Genomic DNA, 19,189 nt, shown 5'->3' with positions numbered 1-19,189 from the left:
AAGTTGTACTTAAAAAAAAAGTAGGGGACTCACATAAATTGGGTCTTCAAAAAGGTCAATAATAAAATTTGTGAGCCCATATATTCTGGTTTTACTCCCCAATTTTGGTCAAGCTTTTTCTTTCTTTCAACATTTTCTTGGTCAGACGTTTCAACCTGTAATCCCTGACTGATGATGTTGTGATTCATAGTTGCAGGTTTCGTGTTAACAGTGGGGAAACGGGTTTCTGCACACCAAACACTCAATTTTCCTGCATTCTGGGGAATTTTGATGCACCAATTTGTGCATTTCTTTGCATCAATTTATGACCTAAATGCCTCATTTTGTCTCAACAAAAGTTCTCTGCTACTGTCATGTTTTCTATAAAGGGGGACAGATGTTCTAAATATTGACGGGGACGCGTCCCCAGCTTGTCACCCCGATATCTACACCTGTGCACACAAACAACATATTTTGAGGAAAAAAAAGTCACAAATGAAGTGAGTATAAAACCAGTGTTGAGGAGTTTTCATGGAAATTGGAAACATCTCTTAAAGGTTTAGTCTCTCGTTTAAGTATTGTACTTTTTAAAAGTTGAGGATTCACAAGAATCTGCTCAAAAAGTTCAAAATCAAATTTGGATCTAGACATTACTGATTTTGATAAATCATTGTCAATTCTTCTCTATGAGAGGCTTAGATGAGTACGGTCCCCCGTCAAGGAGCATTTTGGTCGTGAATGATCAGCAACAGGTTTTATCGGAGTTAACTAACCATAATATGCTTGTTAACCTTTTATTATTTTCTTGCTGCTAATTTCTCCCCCTTTGTGTGTCTTTGTCACTTTGTTGTGTGTGGTTTGTATTGTTTGTTTATTTGTCTGCGTTTTGTTGATGTGTTCATGCCGGATCATCATAAAAGGTGTCATTTCGGGGTTATTGTCAGGAGCAAAAAGGACAGTACAATAGTGCTTTCACGGGCTGAGGAGTGAGCTGCACTTTGTGTGTAAATTTGGTGGAGGTCCCCTTTAAGAGTTTTTTTTGTAGTCTAGAAACATCTCTGCAGATCAGAGCGGCGTGACTGCACAGTTCTGTTCTCTATAGACAGCAGCTGCGTGTATAATATGTATTCAGTTCATGGTGCTGAAAATTCATCTATGTTTGGAAATGTGTGCTCTTAATATGAGCAAAGTTGTTAAAAATAACACTTTCATATGTTGTTTTGCACTAATGATAAACTGCAAAGCATAAAAGTGACTACCACAACTATGTATTTCTTTTATTATTATTATTTCTTTTCTCTTTTTTCTCTGTATATACATAAATATGCATTCACAACCTTTTTTTATTCTATTTTTGTGCACATTTGTTGTGCGTAAAGCACATTGAGCTTACTCTCTGTGAAGTGTGCTATATAAATAAAGTTGACTAGAACAGACTTACAGCTACAATAGAGTGTAATAGTGATCATGGTCATGCAGACGAAGTGAAACCGTGAAAATATCTAGGGTGTATAAAACCTCATTACACAGTATGTTTAGGTTATGTGTATGCCTCTTTTCTGTCTTTATATCCATCGCTGATGGTATTTAACACGTGCAATTTGGAGTTTGCACATTTAAAGTTGTAATACTGCCGGACAATTGCACCCACTTTAAACACCAGTTCTGCCAAATTAAACCTTTAAACTCCATCTTTTAGTTGATAAAAGACAACATGATGACAAAGTGACGTTTGATTCCGCTCTCATTTTATTCAACAGCACATTTCTCTCTCTCTGCTTCAGCAGGAATCCATTATACGCCTGGCGGAGCTGAGCCTCATGCCGCTGTATCCCACGTCTCTCATGCTCCTGTACTCGCCGGGCCTCAGGTACATCATCCTGCCTCTGTAGTGGGGCTGCTCGTACATCAGCCAGTGGCCGTCCATCACGTTGCAGGACTGACAGTCGGACATGCGGTAGCGGTCCTGGATGTTGTCGCAGTCGTCCATCAGCTCGTGACTCTGGCCCTGGAAGTTCTCCCTCTCGTAGATCCTCATCCTGTAGGAGCCCCTGTGCTGTTGATGAATAAAAAGAGGAAGAATTTGCAGTCTTTCTCTTTAGACATTTACTTTCTAACCCACATATAACAGCAAAACAGGAAAATAAATTAAACTAGCAACTGATTTGACTATTGTAACTCGATTAGACATGAAAGATCACTCATTTAGAGGTACGTTTATCTTTTCAGAGTCCGTGCATACCTGAGGAATCAAACGGCAGGATCGGATAGAGTCGCTCATGCCCATGGACATGTAGTCAGAGTACTCCCCTCTCCTCAGGAAATACTGGTTCCCCATGAAGTTGGGGCGGTCGTAAACCATGAAGCAGCCGCTCTCCACCCTGCAGGAAGTGCACCTGCTCAGGTAGGAGGACATGTCGGAGCAGTCGCTCATGCACTCATAGGAGCGACCCTGGAAGTTCCTGTCCTCGTAGAAGATGATCTGTAGAAAAGAAAAAAAACACAACTGGATTTGGAATCGGCCTAAATTTGTCCATTTCAAAATGTACTTTTGTTAGCTGAGATCGGTCTATCTTTTTTCCCTCTTGTTAACCCCGAGCGCCTCCTGAACTTTAAAGTGCTTGTTTTCTGGCCTACTCTCTACATACCTTGCCCATGTTTGATGATCTGTGTTTGTGGGAATCTGTCCAACAACCTGCGGCTGCCAGGCGGCTTTTATACTTTATACGCGCTGTAACAGGGTTTTGTTATTCAAATTATGTGGAAGCTGATGAATAAGCAGCTCTGCGATCGCTGTTAATTTCATTTGTGCCATCATGATCCAGAACAAAGGGAGGGGAAATGGGTGGAAGACACAAGGCAGGAGAGGAGGGAGAAGGACTGAGCGGCAGTTTGTACATTTCTCAGACTGGAGAAGATTAGAGTGACAAGAAAAAAAACGGAGTTATATCACACTTTCAGCCGAGTGTCGGAACAGATTAGTCATGCTTTGCTTGAATGCGTCACCAGTTTAGACCATCGATGTCTTAAGGAGATAACACATTTCCAATGGCTGCAGGTCTATTTTATCACAATTAATCCATGTTTTCAGTGTTATATTTGCCCTGAAATGCACCCAAACCACAGAGCGTGATCGGTAAAGCTGACAAATGAAGCTTTGAGCTCCTTCTATTTTTAGGTTGTGCATTTCTAATTCCTTAAACTCTCTGGATGCCCAGAAACATAAGTTTTATCTCAGGGATGTCTGTGTTTGTGCATTTTAACGCCTGCAGCACATGTGTGTGTTGGTCCACATATATTTAGAGTGAATTAGTATCTTTTGCTAACAAAAATTGCAAAAGGTTGGTATTTTGTCTCAGTAGTTTTATGGTTGGGATTATACTTTTACTTCTATCAGTATTGTTGTCATAGGCCTTTTTTTTACAGCGGACATTTTGACCCATCGAAGCAGGAAAAACACAGTCATTATTTATAATAAACATTCGCGATAGCTCTGCTGAGTTTAATTGTCCCAGTAAGCCAGGACAGTGAGCCAACGTGCACCGTTCCAGGACCCTGAAATTCAAGCAGCTGAATGGCAGTCTGCCATCATTTTATTGATTTAAGCAATAAAATTCAAACGAGTAGCGACGTATGGTTTCATTTGAAATGGACGTGACTTGCAATTTAAAAACAAAGTTGGAAGAGACTTATGAGGTCAATGTAAGTGTTTGGTTGAAACTGATATGAAACACAAGGAAAAATATCGTGTTTATAGTATTAAAAACCTTTGACATGAGACTTACTGTACTACAAAACACATTTCCTTTTAGATAATTATGTTCTGCATCAAATAGAACCAAAAAAACACAGTTAAAGCTGCAACCACATTAAGGCAAAGCTATGGATATTGTTCTTTTGAATCTAAGTTTATTTATAAAGCACTTTTTCATACAGTCATGCAGCCCAAAGTGATTCACAGAGCAGGATTTAAACAGCACAGAGAAAAAGTAACGACTAAAAATTACAACAGTAAACAATAAAATGTTTCAAATAAGTAAAAATCAAAAGACTAAATCAGTCAAGTAGAACTTTATTTGTCCCCAGAGGTGCAATTTATTGTACAGCAGTGACAACATTAAAAAAAATACAGTCAAAAACACAAGAAAATCAAGTAAAACAAAATTTATACATAAAAAAGTAAAAACATAGAGTAAAAAAAGTGTATTAAAAGCCATGTTTACCAAGTATGGTTAGAAGACACAAGGGATTAAAAGATAAATAGTAGAAAAGATGACTAAGACTTAGGCAACAAATGACGAGGCAACTTAAGTAAAAACCAAGCTAAAAACACATCATTTTTCATATTTTATTAAAAACTAGTCATTTAGATTCACACGTATATGTTTATTCAGATCCTAATATGCAGAATACCTTTAGCGATGATTAACTTGGCCTTCATCCGAATAATCTACAAAAAAAAGCATCGATTTCAGGTCAGTTTTTTTGCAGTGGCCTTCATTCATTAATAACACAAAAGCCCACCATTGACACTAATGCTGGCTGTTGTTTAATGAAGTTTTTCAGTTCTAACAAGTAAAAGCTCTATAGTGCATCCAGGCGTCCCAGTGGTCCGTAGATCATGCCAGTGGACATTAAACACATAGCACTGGATTTAAATCGGGACTTTTTTCTTACTATACATCCTGTTCTCCTCTGCTGTCAGCCAAACACTGTTGGATAGGGGAAAACAGTTTTTGTGATTGACTTTTGTCTCAGTTAGACTTTTCTCTGATAACTGATAACATCGATCCCGGCTGCACGCCACCTGACGAGGCCATCGGTAATGTGATTAGTTGCGTCTGTGCTTTCCTTGCCATCAAATCTCTGTTGTGAGTTCACCTCCGAGGAGGCAACACTGCAGCTTCCATTGTGATCGAACTGTCGGAAATGTGACTGTTAGCGCCAAAAAAAAGATGTTTGGTTAAATGAAATAATTCGTTATGATAAATATGTTTGCAGAACTTAAGACCAAGAATGACTTCTGTCATCTCTGTTGTTTACATTTTTCATTCATGCTGTTTCTTAACTGATAATCTGCAACCAACAACTCGTTAAACCAACCTGTCTCCTGTATAAAGTAGAAGACAGGACAAACGTAATGAAGAAGACAAGATAATGTAGAAGATGAGAATAATTTAGAAGACAAGATAAGAATAATGTAGATGACAAGACAAGAATAATGTACAAGACAAATAATGCAGGAGACCAGACATCGTAGAGCTAACATTTACCGGTGCCAACCATTGTTCAAGAGTTAAAGAATGCATTACTGTTGTTATTCTCTTATCTCGTAAGACATAAAAATGAAGACAATTTACCGAATAATTTCCCGTTCCAAAAATAATAATTACAGAACATGTAATCATTTGATAGGGCAGAACTCAATGGAAACAATACACACAATTATCATTTAAGATGGCTGTTGGCCTTTATAAGTTTTACATGCCAATTTTTTGGAATTCTTTGATATGAGGCCATCAAATGTGGACAAAGGGAAATCAAACTTGACTAAACCATTTTGCTGATATGCAAATCAGGCTCATTTAGATGACAAAAGCTTTCCCTCGTCTGCACATTCTGCTTTTCGATATAAACCACATCACAGCTGCAGCTGGGTTGGAGGCAAGCAACATCATCAACAATGGGGAAGGTAAGGAGCAACTGCTGTTGTCTAACGGTTTTCCAGGCAGTAACTGTAGTGCATGCAAACGGTCTTTTGTCTAGTTGGTAGTCATTTTAATGGCAGCCAGGCACAATGGTATGCTGTTGTATTTCCTCCGATGCTGGAATGAAAGTTTACCGGGATTTGTATGTTTCCTTCCATCCAGATTGTGTTCTTCGAGGATAAGAATTTCCAAGGGCGAAGCCATGAGTGCAGCGCGGACTGTCCTGACCTGCGCTCTTACTTCAGCCGTTGCAACTCCATTAAGGTGGAGAGTGGCTGCTGGGTGCTGTACGAGCGTCCCAACTACACTGGCAACCAGTACATCCTGAGCCCCGGGGAATACCCTGATTACCAGCAGTGGATGGGATTCAATGACAGCATCAAGTCATGCCGCTGTATCAAAAACGTAAGCTCAAATAACCAGTAGATGCTTTTTAAAACGCAATCGACAGATAAAAGCTATAAAACTAATCCTGTAGCAGTGGTCGTCTTATTCATGATATTGTTAATACACCAGTTTCTTTAAGCTGGGATAAACTTAGGCCACCAAGCTGTACATTAGGTAAAACATAACGTCAAATTGGGTAGTAATTAACATAAAACCGAGGACATAGCATGATTTGGGGAAACTTTTTGGGTTAATGATTTGCACAGTGCCCAGCTCCAGTGAAATACCACAGAGTGCACCAACCAAGCAGTAATCAGTGAAAGGCCAACAGAGAAAAAGGAGAGATAAAAGGCTCATGATTTGGCAGCAGGGCGCTTTATCTCCATGCCCTTGCACATCAGTTATTGAAGGAAACCAGGAAAACAGCCAAGAAACCCATTTGTTTATGTGAGCTCAAAGTAAACGAGGCAACAGAAATAGGTCAAAGAATTCAGACGCTAAAATACAAACGTAATTTCATTAACTTTTAATTTTCTAACTCTTTTAAGGTGTATGGAAAGTCCTGGAAGATCAGATTCTACGAAAAGAAGGATTTCGGAGGTCAGACAGCAGAGTGTGTTGAGGATTGCCCATCTGTTTACGAGACCTACAAGTTCCAGGAGGCCCACTCCTCTGTGGTGATGGATGGTGCGTGGGTCGTCTACGATCAGCCCAACTACCACGGACACCAGTACTTCCTGGAACGTGGCGAGTACCACAACTATACAGACTGGGGCGCCACCTCCCCTGCTGTTGGATCCTTCCGCATGATCACAGAGTTCTAGAATAGCAGCAACCATGCAGGGTTCGGAGCCTCCTGAAAGAGTCACCTGAACGATCAGGACACCAAAGTTCGACAATTTTAGGAGTTCTAGAGTTAGAGTTTTGGAACATTGAGTTTTAGAACCTCTACGATGTTCCAACGGTTCCAAATTTTTCCAGATTCCCCACTGACGTTCCGGAATCTTGAAGAAGTTCTAGAACGCCTCAAGAAGTTCCCAATTCCAGAAGGCAAAGATTCCAGAACCCTTTAGCCTCCCACCTGCTTCTCCCATTTTGACACGTCCTTCTCCCCAGAACCCTGAGTGTTGCACTTACATAAATAAAAGCATTTCTAACCCATAACAGCGCCCTCTGTGTTCCTTTATCATTTAGGTCCTGTGCCTGACACCTTCAACGGTTTTCAGTCTCATCTTCTAATTTCCATTAAAAGCATTTAAAGGCATCTTGTTAGAAATGCATGCTCATCAAATGTTTCAAAATAAAACACAAAATACTGGTATGAGAAAATGTATTTAATTTAAAATACAGATAATTCGTCATTTAAAAAACACATAAAAACATTCTTTACAAACTGATACTATCACACTTTAGGCATTTAGTTGCCTCAATATGGGTCTGACCCTAAATCCCCTACACTGCAAAGCTGTACTAATTTACCAGATTTAAGATCTGAAATGGTCAGTTGTAGGTGGGAAGCTGCAAATTCAGGGTGCATGCTGGATCGTTTCTGTCAGTCAAAGCGAATATTGTATTTTTAAGTAATTCAAATACAAGCAAGTATTTTGTTTCAAATTACATCTTAATTTGTTTCTGTCCAACAAAATACAAATGACAAAATACTCACATAATAATACTTACATAAATATTTTAATGACATTTAATTAAAATATTGCCAATTACCATCTTAAGGCTCATATACAAAAAGAAACTCTGACAAATCCAAGATAACTGATGACATTTATATACTAAAAGGTGTACATTAGACATTAAAAGAACAGAAACTTTTTGTCCATCCTGTCAACACAGGTCTATCATACATCTCCGAACTTCCTGCAGAAGTTTGCAGAAAGTGGTTCTGCAAAAGACAATCAAAAATGAGTACAAAGTAAAATAAATCTTGTTTTTACACATTCCAAAGAACTTATTTTCTTTATTGTTACTTAGTGTTTTTATAGCTTAACCAAACCTAACCGAACACTAGCCAGAGCGTTGCTTAAACGTAAAGTTTCAACATTAAGTTTTACCATAAAATTTCAATGCAAGCCCTATAAAATAATGTGAAAATGTTCCGTATCCATGCTTTGCAGAAACGTACAAAACCAACATTTCTTTTGTTACTGGCAATTGGGTCCTCATACAATAATTTGTATGATATTTTACAAAAATACGCACAAAACAGTTTGTGTAATAGCTAACAAATAAGTACCTCACAAATAACCTTATGTACTTAACATAAAGTTATGCATTTAACGTAAAGTTACGTAGGTTAGGTTTAGGCAAGTAAATGAAATATGGTGACGACACACCTTAAAATGACTTAAAATTCACTTTACTCCACCGAACACCAGTCTGATTGGGAACGTCCCATGTTATGTGACCCATCCACCACCCTAACTTGACCTCTTCCAGGGACTTCTTCCCTCTTTACTTCTGTCAGCCAGTTTGCTGCATGATCGAAGCCTGCCCAGGTACGCGAGCTACACACAAATTACTTGCTCATGACAAATTTGGTGCATTACTTTCGGTAGGTGTCTGTACGAACAATGCATGAGAACAGACTGATAGAGTTGTTATACAAGGTTCAAGGTGCAGAGTACCAGGTAGACAAGTTAAAACTGGTCCCTAAATCCTGCTACATCTTTTGGCGTTAAAGGAGTTGATGAGTCTCACAGTCAGGGGAATGAAGCTGCGCTGTAGTCTGGTGGTTTGGCAGCAGATACTCCGTGCATGAACCATGCCAGTTAACCAGGATCTTGCTCTGGAATTTAGCCTTCTAAGTTTCCATAGGAAGTAGAGCCTAGATGTTACAAATTTGCAGTTTAATTACTGCAGCTTAATATTGTTTTATTAGACTTTGCACTTTTCCTTGAAATGCATGAATTGTGAGTAATCCTACACATTGAATTAATGTAAGTAATGTTATATGGCTTATTTGGTATTATTTCATACAGTAAATGATATAATAATAAAAGGTAATGATGTTGAAATGTGTGTGTATTGAACCTTTTGTTAATTGAATGCAGCTCAAAGCTTATAGCTTACATAAAAACTTGCATAAACAAAACAGATTTATTGCAGTGGTCCAGATCAGTTTGGACTGAGCAGCGACTGAGGTTTAGATACTTGGCACTGCTAAACAGCCTTTGTGTGCAGACAGGCAATTCAGTGCGTAAGAACAATGGGCAGACTCTAGATGAATATTTCAATTGTAATAACTGCTACAGGCATTGCTAACCATGCATTTGGTAGTATTGTCTCTGCCATGTATAAAGAGTACTGCGTTTGTTACAGAATCTAGTATTTTAAGAGCTACAGATGGAGAAGGTGAGCACAGTATTCTAAGTGTGTTCTTATACTTGCAAGAGCTAATAATTCTCTAAATTTGGTGCAAGGAACAGAGACATCAGATGTTTTGTTAAAGGACATAAGACCCCATTTTCATTTACAAGTGTGTAATTATGTCTGTTCTTTCAAGATTGTGTTTTACGAGGACCGGGACTTCAAGGGAAAGTCCTACGACTGCAAAGGCGACTCTGCCGACCTGCAGGCCTTCATCCACCGATGCAATTCGGTGAAGGTGGAGGGTGGCTGGTGGGTTATGTACGAGCGTAACAACTACATGGGTTATCAGTATGTGATTGGTCCAGGGGAGTACAACGACTACCGCCGCTGGATGGGCTTCAATGATTGTGTCAGATCCTGCAGGATCATCAAAAATGTAAGTCATAACAATGCAACAGCAAAAAAAAATGAATAAAAAATTAAAAACACAGTCTGTCTTAAAGATGATCTCTTTCACTGTTTTCAGGCCAAAGGTCCGTGCAAGCTGAGGCTGTTTGACCGGCCAAACTTTGACGGGCAATCTTTGGAGCTGACAGAAAACACCAAGTCCATCGAGGAGAAATGGCTCAGGCATGATGTCCAGTCCTGCAAGGTTTTGGAGGGCGCCTGGATTTTCTTTGAACACCCCAACTTCTGTGGTCGCCAGTACCTGCTGGAGAAAGGGGACTACCGACACCACTCAGAGTGGGGAGCTCTGAAGTCAGTGGTGGGCTCCATCAGAAGAATCATGGAGCTGTGAAATTCAACCACTTAGTTTGTTGTAATGAGATTCGCTGCAATAAATGAATGTGATGCAAATGTTTGTGTCTGTGTGAAGATTAATTCAGCTCTTCTCTTATATCAATAATAATTTAAAGAAACATAATGATATATTGATGCTATTAATAACTTACTTTGGCCATACATACACAGTGCATCATGATTATCATTATCATTTAACGTATTGTTCTGATCAAACTATCACAGGTTTTCAAGTCCTCCAAGAAGATTAAAGCAAAATATATCCAGTTGCCAGAGTATTAGGTACAACTGAGCTAGAAGAAGTCCAATTCAGCATCCAAGTCCCAAAATACTGATGTTCAGTTTATGCTAAGAGTGTAGAGGAAGTGCTGAGTCAGCTTCATGGCCATTCAGAGGATGTAGTTTGTGATGCAGTTGAACTGTATTGTGTTATACAAAGGTGCACTTTTAATTTAATTAATTGTCGCGTATATTGAAGGGAAATGCCTGCGCGCAGACTGTGGGACATTGACAGATTTCTGCCCAAACACAAAACACAAAACTGTATGAAAAGTTAAAGGATTCTTGCCAGTAAAACTTACAAACTACTGTCATTTATGTGATCGATCGTTTGGCCTTTAGAAACTGAAGAGTGCACACACAAACAGTCCAAGACCCAAAACAGACCTGTTCAGTTTACAGTAACAGGTTAATCTTACAGTAAACTGTTCTTGTGTTTTTTGTCTTTACTTACATATGTTTACTCATGAAGAATCAAGAAAACTTTATTGTCGATGACACAGTGACAGAAAATCACTTTTGATTAAAAGCTCAAAAACATAACATTCACATCCATGAGACGCACATTAATAAATAATAAAAGTTCAATAAGTCAGAACTTTTTTGTCGTTACTATCTTATGTTAACATCTAAAGTAAAAATAACTACTTATGTTTTTTGTCTTCACTTCTCTTAACTTATTAAGTAAACACAACTTAACAGATGTTTTTTGTCTTTACTTACATTTACTTGGGAAGTTAACATAACTTACTCATATTTAACTTAAGTAAACATAATCTAAGTTTTTCTCTCTTTACTCTCTTAAGTTTTTCTGTCTTTACTTTTTTCTTCTGCACTTATGCTTTGTCTTTGTTTTACCTAAAAAAACATAACTTACTTATGTTACTAATGTTTACATATACAGAAACACATCACTTGTTTAGATATGAAGTAAACATTACTTTATGTTTTTTGTCTTTAACTACCAATATTACAAACTCGTGCAATTTTGTCTTAAAAAGTTCAAAGGTTGTGTTTACTTATTAAGTAAACACAATTTAACTTCTTTTTGATCTTGACTTATGTTAACCTAAAGTAAACAGAGATTACTTACATGGTTTTTGTCTTTACTTGTATGTTTATTTTAAAAGTATGCATACCTTTACTCATGTTTTTCTGTCTGTACTTACTTATGTTTACTTATTACGTTGACATAACAATTAGTCTTAAGTTATGTTTACTGAAGACTAAACTTATATTTACTAACTTATTTAAAAAAGTCAAATCAACCCGTCAGACTTCACAGTGAAGACAAGAGAAAAGCAACAAATCTTTACGTTGGAGGAACTGGAAATATCAAACGTTTGCCGTACTGTATGTGGTTGAAAATATGCATTTCTCAAAATAACTGTTAATTCATGTCTGTGGATTGACTGATGGATTAATGGTTGTTTCAGCTCTACTTGAATCATACAGGACAGCTATCAAGATTTGACAATTCTCATGCGGTGAGAATATCGTCCTCCATGTTCGGTTATGACTCATGCTGTTTTATGCTGTTATAAAAACATAATAATGAGCCGTTCAGGTTTTTCAGAGCTCGGCAGCAGACTGTGTGCTGAGGCGTTCGTGTGGTCAGAGTGTGTGAACACACACCTGTCACACAGATGTTAAAGCCACAGCAGTGAGTGGCCATTAGCTGACTTCACATCAGCTGCAGGAGAGAAGATTTAATTGGATCAATAACTCGTTTCTGGAATCAGGCATTGGCAGATGAAGAGGTCAGCCGTTGTGGATAAACACTGCATGAAGGCGAGCATTTTTAAAACTACTGCAGCATCAGCCATTGCACATATAAATGCTGAGGCAATTAAAATGACAATGATGGCCCTGGCAGTGCACTTCAGTGTGCACACATACACTGTATATATAAATCTGGACCGGGCCGGTAGACGACATTGTGTATGTGAAAGGCGGGATTAACAAACGGCCTTCAAAAGTTGGTGTGAGGCCCAAACATGGACCGTGTGGGAAAGGTAAGCAGACGAGCAGATAGATCATGTGACCAGCTGTCTGCATTATTTGATCTGATACAAGAACATCGAAACTCCAGTGTCAGTCGCAAAAAAAGTTGCTCTTCTTTGGCAACCCCTTTTAACAACCAATAAGTTGGGCGGATGAGTTGCAATTTAGTTTTCACCAGTAAAAATGACCTTTTAACTGCTCAAAATGTAATTTTGAGCAGTTAAAAGTTTACTTTAATAAATCTGCAAACAAACTTTAAAATGTTACAAATATATTTTCACATGTAGAGTTACATTTTAACCTTTCCAAACCTATTTTTAGATATTTTCTTCACTACATGAGTCATTTTTTGTGACTGATTGTACTCCCCTCTCCCACCCCCACCCCCCACTCCCCCATAAACATACAAACCAACAAAAGAAAACTGCAAACAGTTAAAAAAAACAGTCAGTTCTACTGTTCGAAAAAGAAATAGGAAGAAGAGAAAACTTATCTGATCCCACCCCCTCTCCATTATTCACAAACAAATAAATCTGAACATGCCTGCAGATATCCACATTAAAGTTTCCACGTGCTGAAAAAAGGATAGTTATAAGTGCAAATGTAATGACCCGTTTTAGATATCAACAATTTCATTTTTATGATTTATCTACAGTAAGACCAATTACAGATATCAACATTTTCACTTGTAAGAGTTTAATTGTAGATATAATTAATCATCATTAATAATTAAAGCAGGTCAAAATGACATCATGGATAGTTTGGACTGGATTGATAACACGTCAAAAATGGATTATAGACATTTGTAAGTGATTTAGAATAGAAGTCAATAGTAAAAGTTAAGTGAAATTGTAATGTATTTATAGATATCTAAAAAAAATAATATTTCTAGTAGTAAAACATTTACTTTTGATATTGAGAATTAACATTTTTACTTGTGAGAAATTGTGGATATTTTTCACTGGAAATGTTACCAGTTCAAATTTCCTTACAGATGTTTTGGAATTATAACTAAAAACAAAAAACAAAAACATTGTTGATATCTGCAACTACTGATTGAATATTAAAACGTTTTACCATAGCTCTTAATATTTCAGCTTGGAGAATTGACCTCCTCAGACTCAAGTTTTTCCAACAGCAGCATTTTTGTTAAACACAAAGCATTTTAATCAAATGTGGATTTACACTGTTTTCAGTCTATTATGAAACAGATCATATATATTAGTTTAGAATATCCATTCATCACCCTATGATGAATGATTTTCTGCGTCCATGTTTATATCCAGAATCTAGAGATAAATAACTGATTTTTGTTCTCTTTTTAGCATAGTGCTGTGTTTATTAGGAGCTAATCATAATTTACAATGTGAACAGGGATTTAGAATATATGCATGTTAACTAATTTTTTGCATAGTTATTTAATATTTATATTTCAGCCTTTCATTTTTTTTTATAAGTCCATAGTGGGTTTCTACCTCACCTGCACATGTATGTTTTTACTTTTTTATTAAGGCGGTCAGCATTAATGCATTAACTGTAAGTATAAAAAAATTTAAAAACGCATTAATCGCCGGCTGAGATTCCTGTCGTTATGAGGTTGTACTGGGCTGAGTTTTGCTGGTTTTGCCGTAGAAAAACAGCATGGCCATTTCACAGGGATCTCGTGACCTTCAACCTCAAGATATCTGAATGAAAATGGGTTCTGCAGGTACCCATAATTCTCCCCTTTACAGACCTGCCCACTTTATGATCCTCCCATGCAGATTTTTGCTGTCATTTAATTTCTAATCAAGACAATCTGGTATGAATTGCATACTTTGTCAATATGGACTTCAAGACTGTTTTGTAATGCAGAATAACGGAATTGAAAACATGATTTAAAAATACGATTAACTATTGAAATTCTGCAACTAATCAAAATTTAGAAAATGAATCTGAAAATTAATTTGACAGCCCTACCATTTACGTTTCCTAAAAACGTGCGAATAAAACACAAAGACTGAACACCTGTTGTCTTTTTCCAGATTATGTTTTATGAGGACAGAAACTTTCAGGGGCGATATTACGAGTGCACCAGCGACTGTCCCGAGCTCAACGCACACATCAGCCGCTGCAACTCTGTCCGTGTGGAGAGCGGCGCCTGGGTCCTGTACGAGAGGCCCAACTACCTGGGCTACCAGTACATCCTGACCCGGGGCGAGTACTCGGATTACCAGCGCTGGATGGGCTACAACGACAGCATCAGGTCCTGCCGGATCGTACGCAGCGTGAGTTCTCGCAGAAAACATAAATCCAGAGCGATGAGGAGCATAACATGCACCTGACAGATTCATTACGGGACCAATAAACACAATGACTACTGTGTGAAATATTTATCTTTCAAGACTTTCGGGGAAGACCTTGGTCAAGTTGAAAAAGTCCAAAATTTACCAGACTTTTATTAACATTAAACAAAACCACGGTCTTTCCCTGACCTTAGCCAAAGTACTTCTAAATCATACCAGAAACGCAATTCCTGTCTTACGAGAGTTGTTATAATGACGCGTTCCTGACTTTTGACCCTTTAAAGCCTGAGCAAATTGGTTTGATTTCTTTCAAAAACATGGGGGGAAGGCAACAAGCAACTAAACAAGACATGGCCCGAAAATGAGCAAAAAAGTCAGCATTACGCTGTCTGTGTCCCTCTGTTAAAGTTCTGGGATGCTGCTTCCAATGCCAGGACTTTTAAAAAGCACAAAACAACATTTAGGCAAAAAAAGCACAAGAGGAACAAGAGCACATGGGCAGATGTAGAGAAAAAAAACATCACATTCAGACAGAAATCTAACACCGGACTCGTGCATGAAAGTCCTGGGTGTGTTGGATCCATCCACTGCCACCTGCCCTATACTGACCTTTGTGTTCCTTATATTACGTTGTTATTAGCAGCGTTTCAACCTGACGCCGTCCAACAGCGTATCATGTGGACGCGACAGGTGCCGTCCAGCCATCTGGCGGTGTATCATAACACCGTGAGCGGTTCTGTCTGGCTGCGTTCTCAGCTGACCAATTTTGGCTGTGTTCATGCATTTGGCATACATTTTGGCAGGATTGTGTATTCTTGTTTAGTCTTGGAATTTCCAGCTCAGCTCCTATAATAAATCCAAAATATGCAGTGGAAAATTCATACAATTAAGTGCAAATCAAATCAGAGCATAAAATTATGCATTGTATTATTTCTGGGTGTCATTCTGGGCTTTTGCCTTGGATTATGCATTTTTTTCTACTTTTTTCTACCAGATGATGTCATTACAATACATGCAAATCACTGACATATCCCAGACTGTGATAATCATAAATAAATAAATAAATAAATAAATAAATAATAGTCTACTTTGCATGTAGTATATCATTTTGTGTGTTTTTTGTTCCTTCAGAAACGCAGCAGCATCAAACCTGGCATTTAAAGGGTTAAAATTCTGAAAATGTATAAATATTTCATATTTATGATTCGGACAGATGTTAGTTAAAAAAAAAAAAACCTCAATGAAAGTCGAAAATGATATCAATGCATAATATTTTTAAAAGCTTGATTTTGAAAATCGTATTTTGTGCGCAGAGCGATTCGAGTGTGTGTGTAATACTGAAGGGTTAAAGGTTTGGTAAAGATACTAAATATTAGAATATGTAAAAAAAACAGAGAAACTCTGAAGATGCAATGTAAAGCAAATACTAATGTACTGAAAAGTATATAGTGTGCTCAGATATTTTCCTGTCTTTGCTGCCCGGTCGCTGTCTGTGGTCGTCCGTTGAGCGCAGATGGACTGAGCTCCTGCTCTTTGTCTTGCAGGGTTCTGGTGTGTTCAGGATTCGTGTCTACGAGCGTCCCGACTTCAACGGTCTGATGTTGGAGTGCAGTGAAGATTTGAGCGACCTGCCCGAGAACTTCCACGAGGCTCACTCAGCGCAGGTGCAGGACGGCCCCTGGGTCTTCTACGAGCTCCCCAACTACCGCGGACGTCAGTACCTGCTGGAGAGGGGAGAGTACCGCCGCTTCACCGAGTGGGCGGCCATGAACCCCAACGTGGGGTCCTTCCGCCGCATCCACGACTTTTAGACGTCTCTCTTTTAGCTCATGTTCTACGTAACTGTTTTTTTTGGAAATGTCATTAAAAAAATGTACTCAGTGTGTTCATCGATCCACGTTCTGTGTTTGTGTTTCTGCTGGAAACAGCGAGACTAACTGCTGATCTTCAGACGTGGTTTCATGTAAATTACAAAGAAATTCTGAGACAATTAAAATAAGCAGAAAACATAAAAGCTGAAATTCTCACAGCGTGATTATTTTCAATAAACTGCACAACCACTTACGCAACTCTGGACCCTTTTTTACTATTAAAAAAAACAGTAATGTAACACAATTATCGACGTTAAGCAGTTTATCGCTGCTGTCAAACCTCTTTTTTCCAAACTTGCTATTTTTCAGGAATTAGAAAAAAAACATGTTTTTCAAGGGATCCAATGGAGCTTAAATTAGTCATACGCTTTTTTAAATACATTATTGGTTGAGAAATGGTAAAAATGTGGAGATGCGAGGTTTGCCCTGACAATGACTATATGTTGGTTTCTAAATGTGGAAGTTGTCGCTGCTTCAGTATCTCATCTTTAGAATAAATATGTGGATGATGGATCGTTTCCACAGATCCTGCAGCGACACAGAATTAGCTGCCATTTGCAAGAATTGCATCGTTATGTCCACATATATAAGACACAAACACTCACATGCTGAACTGCAGGCGCCAAGCGCTCTACCTCATAATGTTCACAGCACCGAAAATTCATTTGTGTATCCACTCTGTGATTCCAAAGCTCTTCAGTATTTGATGAGTTTTTCTTTTGTCCATGTTTAGTGACAGTCGGTCCTGTAGTTTTTGAACAATGCTGCTCACAAACAAACCAGAAACATAATCTAACAAGATGTAACCTGTACTGATATTCATTTTGAAAAGCTGTTGAACAAAGTGTAGCTTTGCATTCAAAATGTGTTTTTTTGTCATGTCAGGCACACGTAAAAGTGAAAATAAGCATTTAAGAAACCAAAATAAAGTAAATGTAAAAGAAAAAAAACCAAAAAAAAAAAAAACAATTCATTATATTTCTAGGAGGGGCAGGACAGTGCAAAAATAATAATTAAATATGATATATATAATAATGTTGATAATGACACCAGCTTAATACTGTGTGCAATTTAAACTCAAATTTCTGTGTTAATTGATTTAAAACAAGAATTTAAGCTTTAATAAGGTAATGAAATTGACTTGATAATTGAACTTTTCTCCAACTTCACTTAAAATGCAAAGTCAGACAGTTAAGACAAAGGACATTTCCTTGCAAAAAATCTAATGTTTTACTGTCAGTTGTAAAGTGCTACTTCAATATGCATTTGATTGTGGAAGAGAAGCTTATTCCCTTTAAATGCAGTGCACTCGTTGCATGTGATTTCAAGTTTGTCATAACTCAAAAAAACTGATGCAATCTGTTGAATTTTTTTGTTTGGCCAAATAATTTGTTTTTAGAGTGTACATTTAAACTTATGCTACAGAATTATTATTGCTTTTAAAGCATTTTTCAGTCCATTTCATGTTTTTTTCTTTTCTTTACTCGCTGTTTTTGTTTTGTTTGTTTGTTTTGGATTTTGTGTGCTTATTTGTAAGATAATTTTATTATAAATTATAAATTCTTGCAATTTTTTGGATCATTTCCCTGACTTGCTCATTCCTTTTCCCCATGTTTGTTTAAGTGTTAGAGAGTTCAGAAATACTTTAATGTCTGCAGAAAAACAATGCTGCCACATTTAAAATCATCAGATGAGTTGTATTTAAGTGATGGTCACTGTGCCTGCACACACTGTATTTCTGCATGTGTGTGTGTGTGTGTGAGCGTCAGAGCAGCCCGTCCTGTGACTCTCAGCTGATGGGAGTCCAGGAGGGAGGTCACAGAGCTCAGCTAAACCTGCGGACAAAGAGGTGCAGCTTGCTGATGACTCAGTGGGATTTGCCGGTAAGAGCCTGGAGCATGCCAGCTGCTGTTAGTGCTGACGCTCGGCTCACTGGAACAACGCTGTGACCCCGACAGCAACAAAGAGAGTCCAGCCAGCACGTTCTCCCAGCTGCAGTTATTCACCTCTAAAGCCTCTTTGTTTACTGCAGCCCCTCATGCTTTCAGAGGGGGAGAGGAGGGAGGCAGAGGGGGGGAGTCAGGGGGGAGACAGGCATCACTGTGAGCCAGTGTGCGCCCTCTTGTGGACCATGTTTGGAGCTGCAGCACAGATGCTTTTCTGTATTTTGGGTCTGTTTGATTCTGTCCCTTTAGCTTCAGTTGACATAAATCTTACAGTTATATTTTAGACAGTAGTCACGAAGCTGCAGCTCTGTAAACACCTGAACTATTCCTGCTGTTCCCGCCGTGCTGCACATGCTCTAACTCTCTATTCACACCTGTGAATTCACCACAGCTCTGCAATATATATTCACGCATGTGTGCAGTTTATTATCCATATGTGCAATTTCCATCAATGTATTTATTTATCATTCTATCTTTTATATATTGTGTTTCTTTTTTTATTACAGTTATACTATTTCTGAGCTAATGGCAGCGTAATTTCATTCTTATGTGCACTGTTATGTTAACTTTGAATCTTAAGTCTAAAGTCCAACATAGATTTTGCA

The 19,189-nt window shown here is 38.1% G+C and overlaps 4 protein-coding genes across 4 annotated transcripts; 3 read left to right on the top strand and 1 right to left on the bottom strand.

The window, feature by feature from the left end:
- Positions 1-1,705: 1,705 nt before the first annotated feature.
- Positions 1,706-2,779, bottom strand: LOC121949204 (gamma-crystallin M3-like). The gene is made up of 3 exons (XM_042494828.2): positions 2,628-2,779; positions 2,222-2,461; positions 1,706-2,035 (listed from the first exon to the last, which is right to left on the bottom strand). Exons 1-3 carry the CDS (start codon positions 2,634-2,636, stop codon positions 1,760-1,762), a joined length of 525 nt encoding a protein of 174 aa, XP_042350762.1. The 5' UTR covers positions 2,637-2,779; the 3' UTR covers positions 1,706-1,759.
- A 2,784-nt stretch (positions 2,780-5,563) lies between these two features.
- LOC121949432 (gamma-crystallin M2-like) lies at positions 5,564-7,238 on the top strand. Its single transcript, XM_042495116.2, has 3 exons — positions 5,564-5,671; positions 5,850-6,092; positions 6,623-7,238. Exons 1-3 carry the CDS (start codon positions 5,663-5,665, stop codon positions 6,896-6,898), a joined length of 528 nt encoding a protein of 175 aa, XP_042351050.1. The 5' UTR covers positions 5,564-5,662; the 3' UTR covers positions 6,899-7,238.
- A 2,178-nt stretch (positions 7,239-9,416) lies between these two features.
- On the top strand, positions 9,417-10,256 carry LOC121948654 (gamma-crystallin S-1-like). The gene is made up of 3 exons (XM_088082809.1): positions 9,417-9,440; positions 9,592-9,834; positions 9,925-10,256. Exons 1-3 carry the CDS (start codon positions 9,432-9,434, stop codon positions 10,195-10,197), a joined length of 525 nt encoding a protein of 174 aa, XP_087938935.1. The 5' UTR covers positions 9,417-9,431; the 3' UTR covers positions 10,198-10,256.
- Positions 10,257-12,358: 2,102 nt separating this feature from the next.
- On the top strand, positions 12,359-16,660 carry LOC121949454 (gamma-crystallin M2). Its single transcript, XM_042495146.2, has 3 exons — positions 12,359-12,493; positions 14,507-14,749; positions 16,312-16,660. The coding sequence occupies exons 1-3, from the start codon at positions 12,476-12,478 to the stop codon at positions 16,576-16,578; spliced, it is 528 nt and encodes a 175-aa protein (XP_042351080.2). The 5' UTR covers positions 12,359-12,475; the 3' UTR covers positions 16,579-16,660.
- Positions 16,661-19,189: the final 2,529 nt, after the last annotated feature.

Source organism: Plectropomus leopardus, chromosome 10 (genome assembly GCF_026936395.1).
Source record: "Plectropomus leopardus strain MGB_pleo_1.0 chromosome 10, ASM2693639v1, whole genome shotgun sequence".
Taxonomy (NCBI): Eukaryota; Metazoa; Chordata; class Actinopteri; order Perciformes; family Serranidae; genus Plectropomus; species Plectropomus leopardus.
Note: the sequence above shows the minus strand (reverse complement) of the source record. Positions and strands in the feature narration are given on the sequence as shown.